At 39.7% G+C, this 17,470-nt stretch overlaps 1 protein-coding gene across 1 annotated transcript; it reads left to right on the forward strand.

The window, feature by feature from the left end:
- Window positions 1-635: 635 nt before the first annotated feature.
- DENND6A (DENN domain containing 6A) lies at window positions 636-17,470 on the forward strand. Its single transcript, XM_065749230.1, has 20 exons — window positions 636-821; window positions 2,666-2,704; window positions 2,798-2,840; window positions 4,118-4,230; window positions 5,234-5,314; window positions 5,666-5,771; window positions 6,815-6,894; window positions 8,162-8,224; window positions 8,880-8,935; window positions 9,280-9,402; window positions 9,578-9,673; window positions 11,283-11,377; window positions 12,522-12,587; window positions 12,680-12,744; window positions 13,260-13,349; window positions 14,860-14,913; window positions 14,999-15,108; window positions 15,699-15,801; window positions 16,341-16,415; window positions 16,940-17,470. Exons 1-20 carry the CDS (start codon window positions 657-659, stop codon window positions 17,069-17,071), a joined length of 1,755 nt encoding a protein of 584 aa, XP_065605302.1. The 5' UTR covers window positions 636-656; the 3' UTR covers window positions 17,072-17,470.

Raw genomic sequence — 17,470 nt, forward strand, 5'->3', positions numbered from 1 at the left:
GAGAGCTGGGCTGGCTGCAGGCGGTGAGAGCCTTCCTGCACAGCACTCCCGCTGCCCAGCTCCTTCCTATCTCCCTTTGTATCTACAGATCGCATTGCCGCTAATGGCTTACGATAACTGAAGGCTGCCGTATCTTCAACCACGAAAATGCTAATGTTGTTTTGTCTGTGTTATGCGCTTGTTCCCCTTTGTCTAGGAAATTACGATAAAGACGAAAGCGTACTTTAGTTTCTTACGGTTTTGTTTTGATAGTTAACCAAATGTTGCTAATGAGTCTTGAGGAAGAAGTGCATTCAAATCCTGCGTCTCCCGTTAAGGACGTACAGCCGCGTCCGCTTGGCGCTGCGAGCTTTGCAGGCGGCAGCCAGCCCGAGTCCGGCGCGGGATGCCAGGAGTTACGGGTTAGAAGAGCTCTGGCGTTCGTAGCTCGCTGCCGAGCGATGCCCGGTGTTGTGCGGGAGGGCCGCGGTCCCCGCGCTGCCTGCCGGTTACTCGGTGCCGCCCCGCTCCCTCGCGCTCGCGGCGGGCAGCATCCCTCGGCCGCTTCTCCGGCGCCGCGCCCCTCCGGCGCCCGCGTGGTCTCTCCCGGCGGAGGCGGCGCGCGGCGTCACGTGACTCCCGGCGGCGGCGCCGTGCCGCGGGGCGGGGGCTGCGCCATGGCGCTGCGGGAGCGGGGCGCCGGGAGCTCCGCGGCGGCCGGGGAGGATGCGGCGGAGGGGCCGGAGCGGGACCTGCCGCTGCTGCCTTGGGACCGCTTCTCGGCCTGGCTGCACTGCGTGTGCGTGGTGGGCTTCGACCTGGAGCTGGGCCAGGCCGTGGAGGTACGTGAGGGCCCTCGGGCGCGGGCCGCCTCGCTGCCCCCCAGCATCCCCCCCTCCCTCCGGAGCGCCCGGCTGTGCGGCGCGGCCCTTCGCCCCTCCGGAATCGGGCACTTCCTCTGGGCCGGTGTTGCACAGCCGCGGGGGAAGCGCGGCCGTGCCCGGGAGGGAACTGCGGTGGTGCGAAATCTTGCGGCGGGGCCGGGGCGGCCGCTGTCCCTCGGGCAGGGCGGGCTGACTGCTGCTGCCGCCGCTCTGCGTGGGGATGGGAAATAGATACTGTCCTGTGTTATTCCCACCTAACGGTATGCGATGTTGGCAGCGAGAAGGGCGGTATTACTGTGCTACCCAGGACTGAGGCAGAGGTGCTGTGTGTGGGGGAGGGAAGCGCAGGACCCGTGTGCTGTCCGCGGACAGCTCTGGTGGCACTCCCACTGCTCTTAGTTGAATGCACACAGAAAATGAAACTCCAAACGTGTGTGGAACTGTGGACTGAGTTTTTTCAGTCACATTTTCAGTTTCAGTCAGAATCCTTAAGAATTAGATTACTTAACGTTACAGCACATTAAAAGGTGCATGTATGCAAAGCAAACACAGTGTAGTTTCAAACCACACACAAGAAGAGCTGCATCTATAGGGAGGCAGGAATTCCTGGCACGGGATCTCCTATGACACTGCCTTTCAGGCTGCTGCTTTTCTTTCCTGCCCAGCGTGTTAGATGAGCAGTTCAGGCAGGAAAGACAATGTGTGTGAGAGCACTGAAGTTACAGAGGAAAGCATTTGGAAAGCAGGGAGCAATGGTCTCCTGTCATTCCGCTTCTTTGTGTACTATTGTACTCTTTTTTGCATTTTCTTCTGTGCTTTCAATAGGCAGATTCATTTTCTGCACCTTCTGGCCTAGCAGCAGCTCACAAATTGTGTTCTTGCTCTTCTCTGTTTGCATTTCTTTAGTAAGGTCATTCAAAACATTGTAATTAAAAAAAGAACAAATACAAAAACCCTTCACGTGGGCTCTGCTTGCTTTCATTATCCTTCATCACTCTTGAGGTGGCCACCCATTGCAGCTTAGAAAGGCTGAGATGTGATGGGATAGACATTAATGCTTGTTGCTGGTTTTACTTCCTTTGGTTTCATCTTTGCTTGACTTCTGATGAGGTACAGTAGCTGGTGGGCAGCAGAATGAATTCCAACCAGGACAGTAGGCTTCATGACCTGACTAGGCACAGGTGACTGCAGCATTGTTCAGCTGCTGAGGGACTTCTGATGAAGTGCATTACTGAAGTTGATTACATCACCACCTCGGCATAGCAGGATGCTACAAGGTTCTGCTTTCTTCTGTGCTCTTCTCTTTACTTACTGGTATAGTTACCATTGTACTTTTACTTGCCACATTGTTATTTGTGCGTTGAAAACAGTGTGTAATGACTTTTATTTTTGGTCAGTGTAAGTGGCTTTGTGGGTGTAATTCTTGCACTTTCATGCTGTAACACATTGGTTTTCTGTAGCATCATCAGCTGCATCTTTGAGATACAACTTAAATACAAACTGCTCTTCCTTAAGAACAGTTGTACTAACGTGTCAAGAGCCCTGGATATTTGAATGTACCTCTATCATCTCCATCTGGCACCCAGAGCACCTTGTAAAGGTGTTCTTGAATCTTTGCTCTCAGAGATCATTAACTTAAAAAGCACATGACTAATAGCAGACGCATGGTATTATTAACTTATCGCAGACAGTAGCCTAGAGCTGGCAAGTATTTGAGGGTTGTATTGTAGAAATACTTAACGAAGCTTTTTGCTTATATATAGTATATTTTTAAATGATATACTACCTTTTTTTTCCTGTAGGTAATATATCCTCCACATTCAAAACTCACAGATAAAGAGGTAAGTCACGGTTGCTGTGTAAATAGATCATCTAGTTTTAGTTCAGAAATACCAGGAAATGTGACTGCCCTCTTTCTTTTCCTGACTCTTTAGAAAACCAATATTTGCTACTTGTCTTTTCCAGATTCCAACTCAGGTAAGTGCTTTTTTTCTTCCATAGTCATCTGTTGTTGGATTAAGCTATATTCAACAGGATTTTGACAGTATATATCCAGGGCTTGGGATTAAATTCTTCCAGTGAAAATATTATGATACAGATGGAAGGGTTTGGGATCTCCTTCTTGTGAATATCTAAATGTGTGTTTTCTAAATTCCTAACAGTGAAATGGACTTTTAAAATCAAAAGCATTTAGAAAGAAGGAAAAAAATATATAATTTAAATGTTTTATTCTTTCCTTATTTGCTGTGTGTGGTCCTGCTTTTTGAGTTCTTTCATCTAAACTTTCCCTGTTCTGCTGCCAAAGAGGAATTAGAGGCATGTGGCTGATGACTTAGACCACCTGCAAAAAGAGATGGCAGAAGTACAGACATGTCTTTCCACATTTATTTCTTTATGGAAGTCAAAACCTGTAGTAACACATTTGTCCCCATGACTGCACGTACTCTTTGCTTTTGATTCCTCTGCAGCATAACAACTCTGATACGGAATGATGCAGATGTATACCAGAAAGCTCTTATGTACTGAAAGTATACATAATATAACAAAATGCCTTAGCTGTTTTGTCCTTTGTCTTTGTGTCATTAAAATTGAGATATTTTCTCTGTCCTTAATATCCTGTGGGTAAACAGGGGAAAGGTTTCTATTACTGGAAATGAGTTGTCTTCTTCTGATTCTCACTGATAATGGTTACAAATCTGTCCAACCTTTGAAAAGTACTGAAGGTACAAATTAATGTGTTAGGAACAAAGGCTGCTTTATTTATTTATTTTCCCTGAACAAGAGTGGTAAGTAAAATTATTCATGTAGTCCTAAGCTTGCACATGAGAACTGCTTACGGTTCAACTTCTGCATTAACTTGCCCCTGCTTGGTATACAAGAAACAAATGGTACATGCTTTCATTGAAGAGAGAAACCAAGTCTGGTCTGAACTGTACAGCCAGGCCAATAAAATATGTAAGAACAGTGCAACAGCTGTCAGTAGAGCTGTTCAGGGACATAATGATCTGAATCTACAAAGCTAAAAAACTTGCTACAAGGTAGAGTTGTTTCTTTTTCTTGTTTAAAGGAAGCTATTTATTATTGACAGAGCTGTCTAATTGTTTACTTAATGAAAGCCCAAACAAGCATATATATATATATATATGAATGAACAGGCACAATTGCTGTGCATTTCCCTTTTTCTGTGGTCAAGTTCTAATGTTGAACAAGTTTGGAATGCTGTCATTTGCTGTTTATCTCTTCCCCCCGTGCAGGCTGCCTTGGCGACACGCAGTTTTGTTTTAGATTTCGACGGTCTTCTGGAAGGAAAGCTTCTCTGTGTTGTTTTCTGGACCACTTGGACAGAGATCTACCAGTTTACTTAAAGGTTGGAAATAAAGAAAATACAGTAGTTGTGTGTGTACATATATAAAAGTTCTGCTAAATAATGTTAACTATTAGGTTAATACTGAAATATGTGCATGAAGAACAAAAATTGCATGTTCTGAGAAATAAAGCTGAGCAGATGTTTTTTTTTTTTTTGCAGTATGTCATTATTATAACAATTAACTAATAATAAGTTCCACTACGTGTTAAATTTTCATGAATTTTGGACTATAATGAATCAAATCAGTGCCAAATCAGAGCTGTTCTGACTGGAGATCTGGAGATCAGGTTGTAGAATCTCTTACATTTAAAACACTTCATAACTTTTTAAAAACAGAATACAAAACAGAAACAAAGAAGCACACAATGTTGAGAGGTCTCTCTGTGGTTTGTTCTCCCCATTCTCCCTCCTTCCCCCCCAACCCCTTTTTTCTTTTTTTTTTTGTCCAAGATGGAGGCATTATCAGAGGAGTTAATGGCCAAAAAGTTATCAGCATTTTCTTATGGAATACTGAAATTACTGAGGCCCTTATGCCAGTGGGAGTCTGACTCTCAAATCTGCTTACGTGGCATATATTCCTGCATGTAAGAAGTATGAAGCTGATGTTTTATCACTGAAATGTGAGAGCATGCTACTATTCCAATGGTCCTTTTGTAACACTAACATATTGGATACTAGTTTTTCCTTTTAAAGTTTGTCATTTATTTTTTTTAATCTGCTAAAAAGTGCAACTTAGCAAAATTTAGGTGTTGACTTATTCCTCTGGGAATTAATTCTGGGTTTGCTTTCAGTGGCATTTCAAGAGAATGAAGATAGCTGTGATTCATAGCTTTACTATTTTTCTATTTCCACACAGTGGTGCTTTCTCTTTGAAGTACTTATGAAGATTTTAATCCTTCTTAACTGTATCTTACCACTTCCGGAGCTTGCAGGTTAATAGCCATATAGAATTCTTTGAAAAGACAAAGTATCAATACGTTGAATTCTCTTGGTTCTTTTGCAGAAAGATCCTGCCTATTACTATGGCTATGTGTATTTCAGACAAGTTCGAGATAAATCATTAAAACGGGGCTATTTCCAGAAGGTAATTTTGATTTTCCTAGGACAATATATATTTTCAAAGTAATTATTTTTCAGTGACATCAGAAGCAGAACAAGTATCTTGCTCTTTTAGCTAAATTCTGTGGTGATTTGTAGTAAACTAGTCCAATTTTCCATCAGCTTTAGTATGTTCCAGCTCCACTGTTGGAAGAAAACTTTGTTAAAACAAAAAGTTGGAAACTCGGGAGATTTTTGTTTGCATTTGCTTGTGGTCATGAGCAGTTGGCTTGTATGTGTGAGCTCACGTTTTATGTTCTCTGTGGATAACAATTAGAACTGCAATAGAGAGGGTTAACTTAAAATGATATTTTTGTACTGTTATTCTTTATTCCAGTCTCTGGTCCTCATCAGCAAGCTACCCTATGTCCATCTCTTTCGCAGTGTGCTTAAGCAAATAGCACCAGAATATTTTGAAAAAAGTGAAGCTTTCCTGGAAGCAGGTAGTGCTACTGTACATGGTCCTAGAAACGCTCGGGTAGCATCTCATATGTTTTGGAGAAATAACAACTGTCATATCAAACAAATTTGAGTTCGTGCATTTGTCTTTCAGCAGGGTAAAGGGCTGCAACTTCAGCAAACTTGTTTGATTTCTATTTAGATCATTAAACAGAACTGATGTGATTTTGGATCCTTTCTGGCAGGGTGGAAGATCCCTGTAGTGGGGTAGCAGCACAAGCAGCTGACATCAGGCCTTACTCTGTACTCTCAAGTTGAATCCTTTCAGGCATTCTGACAATTGTTCTTCGGCAGCTGTACAAATGTTGTCTTCTTGGGCTGGCAGGGAGTGTGTTTGTTTTGCCCAAATAGGAGCAGCAACGTGGCAGTGCTGGTAACAGGTCCCTCTCCCTGCCCCATACAAAATCCCTGTCTTTGTGCTTACACTGAGCAGGAATTGGTGGAAACCATTCTTGATGAAAGAACTATTTTGCTTATTATCATTTGTAGACAAACAGCTTTTTTGACAGTATTACGAACAAAGTAAGTTCTAGAACAAAATAACTACTAGAATGAGTGCTGATACTTAGAACTGTTTACAACAAAACACTAGAAAACTTTCTAGGCAATCTTTATTATTCACTCCTAAGACTTTTTTGTTTCCCCCTAATTGCTTACATCTCTCTGTCCTGCAGTGGTGGTTTTTTTGTGTGTGTGTGTGTTCTGTTCAGTTTTTTAATGTGTACTGTCAAGGGTTTTCATAACATTCCTTCAGAGAATTGTGAACCAGGTCACTATAAGTGGAAGATGAGATAATACTCTTTTCTTGAAATGAAAGCCTTCATAGTTCTAATGAAATAATACATGACGAATATCAGCAGTGCTGTAAAACTTTAGAGTATGAGGTGAAGAGAATCTAATATCTCACAACAGTGTTATCTATAACTAACTTAAAACTTCAGCGTGCACGAAGTTGACTACAATATCCTAAGTTATTGTGCGTACAAACTACTTAGAAATTGTACTTTGTATATTTTTTTTCTTGAAGTTTGCAGTGATGTTGATCGTTGGCCCCCACCAGTTCCAGGGGAAGTTCTGCATTTGCCTATTATGGGTGTCATAATGAAGGTAAGAACTTCAGTCCTACTTTTTCTCTGACAGTGTTTTCCTCCCTGTTTACTGAGTATGTACACACTGTACTCTGCCTTGTTTTCAGTGTCTCGTGCTTGAGAACAGGAGCAGATTTACACTCCATTCTTGATAAGGTTCCTTGATAAGGGAGTAATCTTTTTTTTGGTGTACAGGTTAACATTTAGTTCTTGGGAATATTAGAGAGATGTTTCCAGATCACTGCTCATTGCAGTGTCTATATTAGTCTTCTGGTATTTGCAGGAGATTAGCAGGAAATGGTAATTAAATTTGCCAAATAAATTAAGTATTACATGAAAATACTGAGAATGAAATTCTGGTCAAGAAAAATGAAATAAAACCATAGAATTGTTCAGATTGGAAAAGACCTCTAAGGTCACTGAGTCCAACTGTTAACCTAGGGTTGCCATGTCTTCTATTAAATCATGTTCCTAAGAGCCATACCTGTAAGTCTTTTATGTAATTCTGGGGATGGTAACTCAGCTACTTCCTTGGTCAACCTGTTTTAGTGCTTCACAACCCTCTTTGAGGAAATCTTTTGTAATATCCAACCTAAGCCTCCCCTGCTGCAATTTGAGGCCATTTCCTCTTGTCCAGTCACTTTACTACTTGGGAGAAGAGACCAACCCCCACCTGCTGCAGCCTCATTTGAAGTAGTTGTAGAGTCTGATAAAGTCTCTCCTGATCCTCCATTTCTTTGGGTTTAGTTCCCTCAACTGCTTCTCCCAAGACTTGTTTTGTAGACATTTTATCAGCTTTGTTGCACTCTTTGAAGAGACTCCAACACCTCAGTATCTTGTAGTGAGGGGCCCAAAACTGAACACAGAATTTGTGTTGCTGCCTCACTGTGAGTCAAATACAGGGGGACAATCACTTCCCTAGTCCTGCTGGCTCTAAAACACTACTGGTTCATATTCAGCTGGCTGTTGACCAACACCCACAGGTGCTTTTCTACCGGGGAGATTTCCAGCCACTCTTCCCTCAGACTGCACAGGGTTGTTGTGACCCAAGTGAAGGACATTGCACTTAGCCCTGCTAAATCAAATACTGTTTGCCTCTACCTATCAGTCCAGCCTATCCAGATCCCTCCACAGAACCTTCCTGCTGTGTGGATGTTCTGTAGAGCCTGTTAAGCACTGTACTATAACGTTGCCTTTACATGTTGCAGCTTGTTTGTAAGTGACTATTTTAGGTCTCTTCTAGATTCAGTACAAGGAAAAGGAATTATTTTCTTTTTCTTTCAAAGCTACGAATTCCAACATATCGTGACAAGCCTGGAACGACCCCAGTAGTACAGAATATGCACCAGGTAGAGATCAGATACTGCTATTTTATATAACTCTAAACCAAAGCTAAATAGTTGTCTTCATTGTTGTGCTTTTTTTTTTTAAGCTTGGTTGCAAATCCCCATATATTTTGCTGATAATGAAATTCAGTGTCTGTTGAAACTTCAAACAGAAGAGTCTAGTATTGGGTTCTTGCTATGAAAGGTGCTTTAACCCAGTTATGCTAGGCACTGCAGGAGATGGCAGGAGTTGTCCTGCTCCTGGGTAAGGATAGTTGGCTAACAACAACATGCTTTTAATGAGTGAAACTATACTGAGCTATTTTTGGAGGACAAAAACACGTTCAAAATTTTTTCCCATAGAAGTCGTTTGTAAAACAGATCTGTCTGTGTCTTCATATGCTCTTAAGCATATAACTCTTGTTTGAAGCAACTTCAGTGCGTTGTGTCACTTTGGCACTGAAAGCTGTGTGTCTATGTGGGAGGTGGAGTTAGGAGAAACCTGCTTTTAGCATAACAGAAAGTTACTTATGGACATAATGTACTACATGCTGCAGTAGTTATTACGTACAGTCATGGTACACAGCGTATGTACTATCTTTCTATCTGTAAGCATTTAAAAGGAGGTTCTAATTAATAGCTGTAATGACTAAAAAGCTAGTACTGTGATGTCTTTTAGGCAGATGCTCAGATTTCTATGACCTTACCAACTGTTCATGAAGTAGATCTTTTCAGGTAGGAATTCAAACTAATTTATTCCTAACTTTGAACTTCCCACTAGTTAAATATTAATGAGGATTCCATAACATGTAGCTCATAGGTCACAAGCTAATGCTTATCAGTATTATTTTTAATACTCTTTTTTTTTTCCTGTAAAGCTACCTAAACAAAGAATTCAGACAGCATGCAGTTTAGAACTGAAATAAATAAGTTCATTAAATGTTACCTTTTGCAATGTACTTTGTATTTTTCAAATGATTCAAATTCTCTTGGAAACTTTGTTTTTACCCAGCTACCCATCAAACACATGTTCCTTCTGGTTATGTTAAATGTACTAAAATCCCTCCATCTCATTTTAGGTGTTTCTGTCCAGTGTTCTTTCACATCCAGATGCTTTGGGAACTGGTACTGCTAGGAGAACCGCTTGTTGTCATGGCACCATCACCATCAGAATCTTCGGAAACTGTGTTGGCACTTGTTAGGTAAATGTAGTGGAGCTGCCAAACAGATGACCAAGTGAGTCACTGTCAATTGCAGCTGAGTGCCACTTGAGTTTATCTGAATATAGCAAAGCCTTATAAATCTTAGATTTCATTTTTCTTTAATTAAACTTTGAATTGTATATATACAAAACCTTCTTATCTTTCTACCCTGCAGTTGTATTTCACCCTTAAAATACTGCAGTGATTTCAGGCCATACTTTACCATCCATGACAGTGAATTCAAAGAATATACAACCCGCACGCAAGCTCCGTAAGTAAACCAAATGAGGGTGTCTTTAAAAGTCACTGTGTCTTATGAGGGTGTCTTTAAAAGCCACTTGTAACCGTAAATCTGCTTTAAGTTATTGCTCGGCTATTCTGAATTTCTGTTATTAGAGAGTTAAGTTTATACTGCTTATATTTAAAGATTATCTTATGGTATACAGCAGTTGGCTATTGGCACTGCCACTAGTTGAGGCAGTCCTTCCAAAAATAAGTTCTCTTCAGCAAATTCGTCAGAAGAGCATTCTGAATACTTGAGAAATAACCTTTTTATTTTTATTTTTTTCTAAGAGCATGAGTCTCAGACAACTCCTTTAACAACTCCTTGTAACTTGAATTTCACCTACACTATTTCTTATATTATTTAAGTCCATACCCACATCAATCTTCATTATGTGAGTTAGATTTACTGATGTTTTTTAAACAGTTTTTCTTCATAACGCCTGAACAGACAGTGGTTGTTGTATCTGCTTTTTTGGTTGGTTGGTTTTTACTGTTTTCCTCTCAGTTAAAAAAAAAAAAAAGGAACAACAACAAACACCAAACCAAAACAAAAAACACTGCTAGAGATGCAGCAGTGGAAAAATATCTAAACATAGGCATTGTGCTTACAATTGTATTCCATGGGGATAGTTATGCAGCATGTAATTTAATTTCTAAAAATAATGTCAAGAAGAATTAGCTAAGCTTTAGCCACACATTTCGTATAAGTACATGTATTCATCTGTAGCAAAATAGAGAGGTTAAGAACCTTAGTATCTGAAACAGAGCTAGAATTTCTGTCTTTCTTATGAAAAATAAAAACATAAAAGGATTGGAAATAGACAGTGGCTCTAAGAAGGCTGCTTTTGACCACGCACAAAATAGGTGTGACGTGTTAATTCCATGTGAAGTAAACATCCCTTGGGTTGTGCTTTTTTAGAGTCAGTTTGTTTCTTATGTTGATCGTTTTTTCTTGTGATGATGAGAAGAACATAAGATTAGCCATCACAAATTGAGTTCAACAGAATAAAGTGTTGGGATGTTTTTATGGATGATGGACTTTATCATTGTTTTGGAAAAGATAATGTAAACTGTGTGTTAACATGGAGAAATAATGAACAGTATTTGCAAATCCAAGTGAATTTAAATGAATAATGCTAATGACTTTAGCGGGATTGTACAGACATCAAAAATAATGAAACTGAATTCAAATGAGTGGGGAAGAAATATGTAGTAAAAATCTGAAAGAAAATGTTTCCTGAGAAACATACTTGCAGAGCAGTAAGTTTCAGAAGAGGTGATTTGCTGGGGAAGGCTGAGTCAGCAAGAAACAAGAAAAGACTTCAGAGAAACTGATGCAATTTGGCACCATTTGTTCTGTGGTGTAATGGGGCTGAGAGATGAAAATTGCTATTTTCATAGCCCAGATGTGATACAAAGCTACAGAGCAGCCTGTTCAGATTTTTGTCCTGTAAACTTACTTTTACCTGTATCTTAAATTTTAACTTCTGAAAATAAATACAAAAGTGAAACAGCTTCAAGTTAAAGCTGACCTTTTGCGTTCATTAACACGTGTTCTTGCTGTCCTGTTTTAAACACTGTCATTGTTTTTCTAGACCATCTGTCATTCTAGGGGTGACAAATCCTTTTTTTGCAAAAACTCTGCAGCACTGGCCCCACATTATCAGGATTGGAGATATTAAACTTCCAGGTAAAACATAAATGTCTTCTGCAGTCCTGCCTGACAACATCTGTGTGCTTGTTTACAAATGAACGTGTAATTTGGTTTAATTAATTTACTGGTTACAAATCAGTTCAGTGAGATTAGGCTCTGTAGTGCTATCTGTCTTGTACTGCCAAATCTAGTTTATTATTTTGAGGTGACAATATTAATGACTAACAAATGTTTTCTCAAAATTTACATTCATACCAAGTGTCGAGAAACATTTTTTCTGTCCTAAGTTTAGGAGTAGCAGAATGTAATAGATCAGTCACAGCAAGTGCAGAGAACTGTAGGACTCATAAAAAAAGCCACATTAATAAATTAATCTTGTAATGTTCTGCCAATTATTAATTGTTCATGGTGGGCATTTTTGTTGCATAGTTGATTAGAATTTCAGTGTAATATTTTGCATGGTATGAGTTGCAAGTCTGTACTAGAATTCTGCAGTGCTGTAGTCATGGCATGGAATTCCTGGATGTGGCTGTTTGCTGTGGCTGTGTTATGGTTTTGTGATTGTTGTATTACTGATATTCCACATCACAACATCATGTAGTGTGTTGGGAGTTAAGAGCTAGTGCTCGAGCTGTGTTCTGGGTATACCTGACCAGGAATCGAACCCGGGCCGCGGCAGTGAGAGCGCCGGCTCCCAGCACACTACATGAAGCTGTGATGTGGAATATCAGTAACATAACTCAAATCACAGAACTGTAACAGGCTGGTTCTGTTCTGCAAGTGGGAAGTATAAATATCTGGTTAGGATAATGCACCATGCCATCTGTAAAAATGAGCTATGCTGCATTTAGCACAGTAATAGAGGATTGGTACTGTGTTCAGTATAAGAAGTTTCTGCTTTACTTCAAAACATACCATTTTTGTTCAAGCTTCAGAATACTTCTTTCAGAAGGAGAGAAGGGAGGAGGAAAAAAAAACCTAGCTATTCTGTGCTTAGGATCTAGAAACTAGAATCGTCCTTTTTCTTTTTTTTTTCCCCTCCTTTCAATCCCACTCTACAGTTTCAGTAGGAGTTCATACCATTATCTTTTCTGAAGTCAAACACCCAACTAGATAAATGGGAAGTTCTGGCTGCTAAGCTCCCAGGATTGTTAACAGGTGGCTTTGAATGTTTTGGCAGGTGATGTTCCAAAGCAGGTGAAAGTGAAAAAACTGAAGAACTTAAAAACTTTGGACTCCAAACCTGGTAATAAAGTTACCTGAGAGTTAAATCACTGATATTTTTTGTTTAAAAAAAGCAGTTTCCTTTGGCTATATGCTGCTGCCTTTTTTCTTTAGGTGTTTATACCTCTTATAAGCCATACTTGAACAAAGATGAAGAAATTGTTAAACAGTTACAAAAGGTAATACTGTATGTCTCTTAATGGAAATTCTTTTGCATGCTGTCCTACCGTGTTGTCATTTAGAGCTGAGCTCTGTCTACATAACCACAGTGGAACTGCTTTCTTATTCCTCTGCGCCAGTTCATAACTGAATAGATACTTCTTCACTGTAGAAGAAAGGCCTTCTTGTTAGCAGTTTGCATGACTAAATTAACTAAAACTCAAGAAGCTTTTTAGTTTAGGTAATTGAAGTGACAGATCAGTTTGTCTTGTTTTGACTTCTCTACCTTGCTGCCATCCCTCTCACATCTAGAAATGTCATGTATGATGTGTTCAAGAACTAGAGCTTCCAAACTTGTAACTATAAATCAGCAACTGAAGGGTTGCTCTTGTTGCTTTCTTTTCATGTTTTAGCATAGAGGGTGTGATATGTTATGGCAAATGTATACAGAAGTACTGGAATAAATAATTACGTAAAATAAGGTTGGTTTTTTTAATATCTGTAGTAATGGACTTCTTGTGATTTCGTTTTGAAGGGTGTCCAACAGAAGCGTCCAATGGAGGCACAAAGTGTGATTCTTCGGCGGTATTTCTTGGAATTGACAGAAAGTTTCATTATCCCTTTAGTAAGTTGTTAGACTTCATGTCCATTTGTATAGTAATTTCTTAAGAAAGCTCAGGGGATAATGCAAGTAGTCTTTCTTCTAACACATAGCAGATTCCCAGCAGCCTCTGCAAGTTCAGTTGGCTCTAGAAGATGTTATTTACATTTTTACAAAGGAGAGACTGACGTATTAAAGACGGACACACATCTACTTGGTGTCTGTCAGGGCATCACAAAATATTATTTTCACTGAATCAGAATAATCTTGCTCTTGGAGAAATGGCAGATATCTGTTGTTTTGCTCTTTAAACATAGTTCTTCACCTGTTCAATTCTCTACAACTAAGTTGAGGACAAAAATTTTGCTCAATTTCTAATGGGGACATGGGGTTTGCTGGAATGCTCAGTGTTTAATACATTGGTTTTAGTTCTTCACTGAAATGAGAGCTGGCTGAAATAAACTTAAATATAGGATTTCTTACTTACTGTAATAGTAAAAAGTTACCAGTTGGAAATCTTACTCTACTGGCTACAGGCTGGCATAACCTTATGCTGACTAATGAATGTTGAGTTGAGGTTGTTGACTGACAGCCTGGGGGGCTTTGACTTTCACTGAAATTATGAATTGACAGCTCTTTGATAATCAAATTAGAGGAGTTCTTTCTTAATATGTCTTTCATGTCTTTTTGAGATAGGATAGGCAAGTAGTGTAAACCTAAATCCTTTCCCTGGCATATCCAGTGTTGTATTCAAACTTGCATTTCAACCAAGAAAATGAATTAACTTGTTACGAATCTTAAATTCACAGGTTGAGATCACCCTTTACATTCTCTGCCTCAAGAAAAGCATGGAGGGAGCTTTGTTTTCTCAAAAGATAGAACCAGGTTTCTTATAATATTATCAAAGCTGATTACGTTCATCTATCAAAACATGTGGCTATTCACCTACAGATTTTTAAGACATGTAACAGGTTGTGTTGACAAGCTTGTGTGATCTGGCAACGTGGAACTGCCTCCTGTAGTCAGAGCTGAAGCTTGACAGTACCCCTGGTACTTCAGATAACTGGCTGAGTGCTGCCAGTGCCTTTGCCAAGCATTGTTATAGCAGAGGCCAACAGCTGGTGCAGCAGCTGCACTCTAAGATACACTTCCAAATACTTGATAAAAGAGGTTACCGTTTAGAATCACCCCTGATATGAAGGTACCTGCAGACTACCAGAATGGGAGAAGGAACTATTAGCTAGTGGCAGAAGTTCAGTATGTATATATTCCATATGTCTGTTTCCTTTCTTTCCTGCTCAGTCTTTTCCCCGTGTCCCTGTAGAACTGTGCAAACATCTGCTTTGGTAGTTGAGAAATATAAATGGGATTAGATAAGCTCCTCCTTATATTCTTATATGGTAAATATGCATTGACCCCACCCTGTAGCAGTACTTAGAAAACTCCGTGGTCACAAGTGATAAGTAAATATACATGTGGACTCTGGATCTTAAATGCTAGTTATTCAGACAACCTTCCTTTTTCCTTCCTCTAGGAACGTTACGTGGCAAGCCTAATGCCTTTGCAGAAATGTATATCACCATGGAAGGTATGGAGAATACAACTGGAATGAGATGGAGATTGATAGAGAAGACAGTTACTGTATGCTAATGATGTCTTTTCTCTTTTTATAGAGTCCACCACAGCTGAGGCATTTTAGCCAAGATGACTTCATGAAGACGCTGGAAAAAGCGGGACCACAGCTCACCTCTGGTTTAAAAGGAGACTGGATAGGACTTTACAGGTCATTTATTTCATGAATATAAAAAAAACAACAGAAGACACAACAGTAACATCAATATTCTTTCCCTGAGCAAGCTTATTATCAGTATTGGTTTGAGTAACGCTTTCCAAGACCAACTACTTGAATCTATGCTTTAATAGAAATTGAAAATGGTTACAGTAGTTTACTTGCTTAAATTGGTTTCTCTAACCCATTACGAGTTTCCACAAGATGCTGCTAATGCTGTGGGTGTCTGTATGCAAGGATTATTTGGCAGTGGGTGTGTGGAGGGGCTGATACCTCCTTCCAATAAAACACGAAAATGAGGCCTTTTAAAACTCAGACTTGTTTTGCTCCTGACAAAATTCCCAACATTTACTGTCTTTCAAACACCTTTTCTTTACATTTTTTTTCCTCAGTCCTTTTCTGGATTAACAGAAGCTACCTGTTACACTCTACTTCAGAACGCTGCATTCTTCAGGCAGTAAACAAAGGAGGGGTCCCAATGCCTTGCTCAACTCAAACGTAACTGCTGTACTGTTGAAGATGTGGGGAGCTTATCAGAATTGTAATTAAAATATAAAATTTATTTTTCTTCTGTGTTTTACCAGGCATTTCCTGAAGTCACCGAACTTTGATGGCTGGTTTAGAAGCCGACAAAAAGAAATGACACAGAAGTTGGAGGCACTTCATTTAGAAGCACTCTGTAATGAGGTTAGAAAAACAAGCACTTCTGGTTATCAATTCCTGCTGCATTCTTTGGTTAAACATAAAAATGTCAAGAATTTTGTCAAGTACATTCTAGCAAAACATGAGTTAGCTAACCAAGTGCAGGCTAGAACCAACTTAAACAACAAAAAAAAAGCACATTTCCTGGTTACCCACTATGTGGTAAGTATACTGTAATGCCCTGGCACTATTTCAGTCTTTCATCATGCTGGCTGATCTGATTTGGTAAATAGTCACTGCCATTTTGTGTTCTAGATGTTATTTAAGCTAAGCCTGTTTGGCATGATATTTTTCATATCCAATTGTATTGTGGTTGGGTCCTTTTATGCAAGTCCTGGGCAAATATGCAAATAAAACTGATTTTGTAGTGAGTGTAGTGTGTAAGTAATATGATATTAGTAAATGGCATAAGAATAAGGGAAGGTAGAAGACCTGGTCTGAACAGTAGATATAAATAAATGCTATATTTGAAAATTGTACTTAATTGACATAAATACATCAAAGTTTAATTTTTATTTTGTTAGAACTTGGTTTTCTGGAGTCAGAAGCATACTGAAGTAGAAACAGTGGATCTTGTCTTGAAGTTAAAGAATAAACTGGTAAGTGAATTGAATATGGCTAAAAATGGTCTGCTAAATGAGGTAGAGGTGTTAAATAGTTGTGTTTTAAATAGTTGTGTTTACAGGTACTTAATGAAAATATTTCTCGAGGTCAAGGTAGTTCCATAAATCAGGAATTTTGATTATTTTAAAACAAAACACAAAACACTTCAGCCATGGCTGAGAAGCTGACCAATTTCTCAGCTCAGCCTGCTGTGTTAGCATGGCACAAATCTTGATCGGTTAAAGCCAGTTGGAACTTTGTGACTGCTTTGGGTGGGAGCAAGGCTGAATGCTCATGGAAGCAGAAAACCAAACTTTACTGTGATTCCCGGAAATCCAAATGAGCATTAGTTCATGCTGGTAGTTGGGTGTTGAGAAAACCCAACCAGACCAGCGGGTCCTATTTGTTTAGTTAAAAAATGAGGAATTCATTGTCTGTGTTTGCTGATATGTCATTTTGGTGCCTTTTGAGGTAAGCTGGCATTTCTGGCAGAGGTGATGCTTTGTTGTACCTTTTGCAGCTGCAGGCTGACAGAGAGCATCTTCCTGTGAAAACTGATACACTGAAAAAGCTGCAGACGCACATCCATGATATTATTCTTGCACTTCCAGATGATTTGCAGGACATCTTGCTCAAAACTGGCACAACGTGATTTATGCTGGGGGGGAGTGTGTGTGTGTGCATGCAGGAAACAGGCAAATGTAGTGTCACAGAAGACAGTGGCTTACAAAGTTCAGGACAGAGATCTAAACAGTACAGTAACACTACAATATTACAGTGCAGTCCACTGTAAGATTCTCAGCATTTTTCCCATGTAAGTACCAGTGCAACTAAAGGAATTCCTGTGTCTAGTAATGTTTGAAATAAGTGCTCTTAAAGAAAAATCTGTGGGCATCCGAAACAATTCCACAGTGTAGGACCACAGTGCAGTGCTGGCATTGCAGAATGTTTTCTAGTTGGTGCTGCTATACCCAGTACTGTTAACTCAGGGGTAAGCAATATAGATCCTCTTCTGTCCTGTTGATGTAGTATCTGATTGCTTTCTTTTATA

This window comes from Cyrtonyx montezumae, unplaced genomic scaffold (genome assembly GCF_038088225.1).
Source record: "Cyrtonyx montezumae isolate F1298 unplaced genomic scaffold, pur_monq_1.0 scaffold_6, whole genome shotgun sequence".
NCBI classification, from domain to species: domain Eukaryota; kingdom Metazoa; phylum Chordata; class Aves; order Galliformes; family Odontophoridae; genus Cyrtonyx; species Cyrtonyx montezumae.

Bases quoted from the DNA above. Each gene is read 5' to 3' on its own strand.
- DENND6A (XM_065749230.1), top strand. From the start codon at position 657: ATGGCGCTGCGGGAGCGGGGCGCCGGGAGCTCCGCGGCGGCCGGGGAG. The intron at 5,772-6,814 runs GTAGTGCTACTG...TTTTTCTTGAAG, and splicing joins TGAAGCTTTCCTGGAAGCAG to TTTGCAGTGATGTTGATCGT. The intron at 15,109-15,698 runs GTCATTTATTTC...GTGTTTTACCAG, and splicing joins GACTGGATAGGACTTTACAG to GCATTTCCTGAAGTCACCGA.